This window comes from Phaethon lepturus, unplaced genomic scaffold, assembly GCF_000687285.1.
Source record: "Phaethon lepturus isolate BGI_N335 unplaced genomic scaffold, ASM68728v1 scaffold33989, whole genome shotgun sequence".
Classification (NCBI taxonomy): Eukaryota; Metazoa; Chordata; class Aves; order Phaethontiformes; family Phaethontidae; genus Phaethon; species Phaethon lepturus.
This window is the reverse complement of record NW_010564050.1, coordinates 34882-38643: the sequence shown is the minus strand read 5'-3', so window position 1 is coordinate 38643 and position 3762 is coordinate 34882. Positions and strand designations below refer to the sequence as shown.

The following is a 3762-nucleotide window of genomic DNA, read 5'->3' as shown; positions in this document are numbered from 1 at the left end:
TCAGCAGACGTAGTTCAGCAGACACATGTACGTCCTATGTAAAACATTAAGAGGATTTCTAGGATGATAAATGCGACATGCCTGAAAGTATTTACTTTGCAACTGGGACGCACTGATGCTGTGAAAGTATGAAGATGAGAGAAAATGTTGAAATTATTTCACTCATTTACATGCTCTCTTAGTGTATATTTCTGATGTATAATTTTAAAATGTTCTATTTTCAGGTGACAATGGCCAGAATTGGGATAAATGAGAGTCGCTCAAAGGAGACCTGTGAAACAATACTTTTTGCTCTCCGAATGGCAACGTGGAATCAGATTTTAGATCCCTGGGTGTACATTCTTCTCCGGAAAGCTGTACTTAAAAACCTGTACAAGATCACAAGGGGATGTTGTGGTGTGCACATCATAAACTTAAACATGTGGGAACTCAGCTCCATCAAGAATTCTTTGAAGGTTGCAGCAATATCTGAGTCACCAGTAAGTTCCAAACAAATAAACCTACAGCCGCTCGGCTCTACAGGGCAATAAAGTTGAACATGGTGTAAGAAGAGGTGATGGAGGCAATGCTCCTATACGGGCAATACCTTAAAATGAATTCCAAGGCTCAGTGGTTTGGCCTTTGTTTTAAATTGTGAGTGGTTTGCTCTTGTTGCTTACCGGTTTGATATTGCTACTCCAAAAGATGCACTTGAATGTTTTAATTCATTTTAGAATACACCCCTTCCAAAACTGGTAGTAGAATGATAAATTATCCTGCATTTCTCCCTTCCAGGTACTAAAGTGAACAGGGTTCCTTATAATACTCCCCACCAATCCTTTACCTTAGCAGGCTTCTTAAGAACATGTGCAAGTGCGAAGGTGATCTTCAAGGTGTTTTTTAAAAGGGGTAGATTGTATCTACCAGTGATAACCTCAAATCCTTTGCAGAATCACTGCTTCCTAGGGTAAAGTCCACCATCCTTTCCCCAAGGGTATTCTTTGTTTCTAGGCTTTGAATTTTCCAATTGGATGTATAAAAGACATTTTGCTTGTGCCCAGTTTATAAAATGATCTAGTTTGCTTGGTTCATTGACTGGACCTCTTAATTGTTTAGTGTTCCATGAATTTTTGGGAGAGCCGCAAACTTCATCAGTGTAAGCATCGCTTTCAAATCACTGATAAAACATGAGGTTCCCTGTGGGAACACAGAGACAGATCCGCTCAGCTCGCTTGCAGTTACGTTCTTAGATCTATCGGTGAGTTTGTAGTACTTACAACAAATTCTATTGAAATTAGCACACATAAAGCTGTGGCTAGTCTATAAAAAGAGTAGGGTGGGGGTTTTTTCCCCAAAAACTAAAGGAAGTGTCTTGAAGGGTTCTCCTAATGCGTATACTAAAGTGCACGTGAGGTACATCTGCTTCATTTGTAGTATGTCACACGTGTCTCACATGAAACGTGTGTGACAGCACTGGGAGCCTGGTTTTGCTTGGGAAAACAAACCGCACACTCAGTTTTTGCGGGGTCTCTGTCTGAAGAGCTGAGGGCGTTCAGTGTATTCGAAGGTACCAGAAAGTTTTGAGGACTTTACACAGGAGGCCCTTCACCTTTAATGCTGCTAAAAGAAGCTTTGTTTCTTGTGAATGTACTTTGTTCAGAAGCAAAAATGAGAGTATTAGAGACTTTGTAGCAGAGGGATTGTTTTGAGATAGAAATGTCTAATGTTATTTTTACCTACTTAACTTCAAGTAACTATATTAGTGATTAGTTGATGTATTTGGACAAAGTAGTTAAAAACTGATTCACAAAGAAGACAGCCTGAGGGACCAAAACTATTCACAAACTACAAATTCATGTTGTATGTGAGAATAGTTTAAGTCAGAAAATAAAAACCCAAAAGGTTTAAATATTGCATTTTTTTTGTTTTAAAAGCTATTTCCTTTTTGTTTTAAAAAGGTTGAAAAATAAATGGGTTAAATAACCCTGTAAAGAAATGAAATGGCTTTGTTTACCCTAAAGAATTTCTGTATGTGATTTATTTCCTCAGTCACAGAGCTGATAAACCGTGGACAGATTTGATGCTGGTATAAGCTCCGCAGTGTTGCTTCACGTGGATTCTGCTGAAATCTAGAAGCGTTCAGTCAGTGCTCAGTTTGGCTTTTTCATTTCATAGAATGTGATGCCAATGTATCTGTTGACATAAATTATTTGTTCTTTATGGAAGATAGTTGTTTTTGATGCAAAAACTGTTGGTGCATAAATTGTTGAGATATCTGATCGGTGAATGAAGCTCATCAGTGTTCCATGTTATGTGAATAAATGTAGCTCGTGTAGTTCATACTGGTTGACTCGTAAAATAAACAAACAAAAGTTTATATGTATATGTGATTTCTTATATTTTGTGTACTAATACATATTGAACATAAATTGAAGAACCTCATTAAAGTTATCAAACTGTATCTGGAGAGTTATGATATTTTTGTGTAACAAAAAGAGACCTGAAGTTGCTAAAAATAATTCTTATGACAAAAAACCTCACACTGGAGTGAAACCAGCCACTGCTGTTCACATGTGTGATAGCAGGTGTGAGGGTAGGGAGGAGGACAACGAGGACTCAGATCGGAGCTGTCGGTGTGTGTACACTTCATTGGCACATGAGCAGCCCCGCGCAGCCGGTGGTCTAAGGCAGACGAGGTCAAGTTCTGATGATCCATACTTAGAAATTGCGAATAAAAGTGGAGTTGAGAGAGGTCAGTATTTGGAATTAAAGTGTTTTTATCCAAATATTTGCCAACAGGTTACATGGACTCTTGGTTAGTTTCATATACACTATGAGTCCTGAAAAAAACGTGGGTTTTGTCTTGTCCAGTGATGTGGTAGCCTGCAGGGGCAACTCTGGATACAGCCACCCAAGGATCTGTTTCCACCGAAAGTGATTTGGTTATCATTGCGCTTCATCTCACAGGAGAGCCAGCAACGTGCTGCGTTGTATGATTAGCAAATTACATGCTTTATGGAATGTGAGACTATAAAAGAACCAGGGGATCGCCTCCCACTAGGACCCGAGTGCCGCCCAGGCGGGGAGAAGAGGACAGTCTGCGTCGTGACGTGCTGCTGATGCCTTCAGAGCTTGGCTAGCGCCGTGAGCCGTCGCGAGCTGCCCGTTTGCTGCCGGGCAGCAATTAGTGTCTTCAGAGCAGGCAGGGGCAGCGAGTGTTCTGGTGGGAAGAAAGTGAATCTCATTTCTGACTAATGACCGAGGAAATCCTCAGGGTGGGAGGATATTTTAATCTAATTGGGATCTTAAGCAATGGCAGGCTACATAAGGAAGCATGTTACACTAAACCGAGGTCCTAGCCTGGGCTGAATCAACCTGCTGAAGCAAAGAAAGCGTCAGTAACAAGTTGCTTATCATGGGGATTAGGCAAATATCTGTGGTTTGTTACCTAGATACAGAGATGGACAGCGAAGTTCAAAGCCTTTTTGATCTGATTCTTGAGGCAAAGTGTCCACCTTGTGTGTTTGTATGTAAGTATTTTTATTACTTTAGTCTGATGCGTTAGGCGTGATTTCAGGAACAGCAATACATACCCGTTCTGTAGCCAAGGTAATGCTTTAGGACAAGATGTTGGGACCCTTCAGATGGGCCTCGCCTGCCGATGCACTCCTCCAGGATGTTATTGGTAACGTGGCACACCGCTGGTTAACTGCATAGATTGGCATGAGATTCAGTTCTCAACACGGGGGCACTGGGAAAAGCACTCAAATCCCAAGGGAATTT

General features: G+C 40.9%; 1 protein-coding gene across 2 annotated transcripts in view; it reads left to right on the top strand.

The window, feature by feature from the left end:
• Positions 1–700, top strand: part of PTGFR (prostaglandin F receptor (FP)) — a 19071-nt gene extending 18371 nt beyond the window's left edge. Inside the window, exon 2 of one of the 2 annotated variants that reach the window (XM_010294729.1) lies at positions 225–700. In XM_010294729.1, coding sequence (XP_010293031.1) covers positions 225–530 — 306 coding nt within the window. In that variant the 3' untranslated portion in view covers positions 531–700. The remainder of the gene's footprint in view (positions 1–224) is intronic. The other variant, XM_010294730.1, reaches the window with a different exon arrangement.
• Positions 701–3762: the final 3062 nt, after the last annotated feature.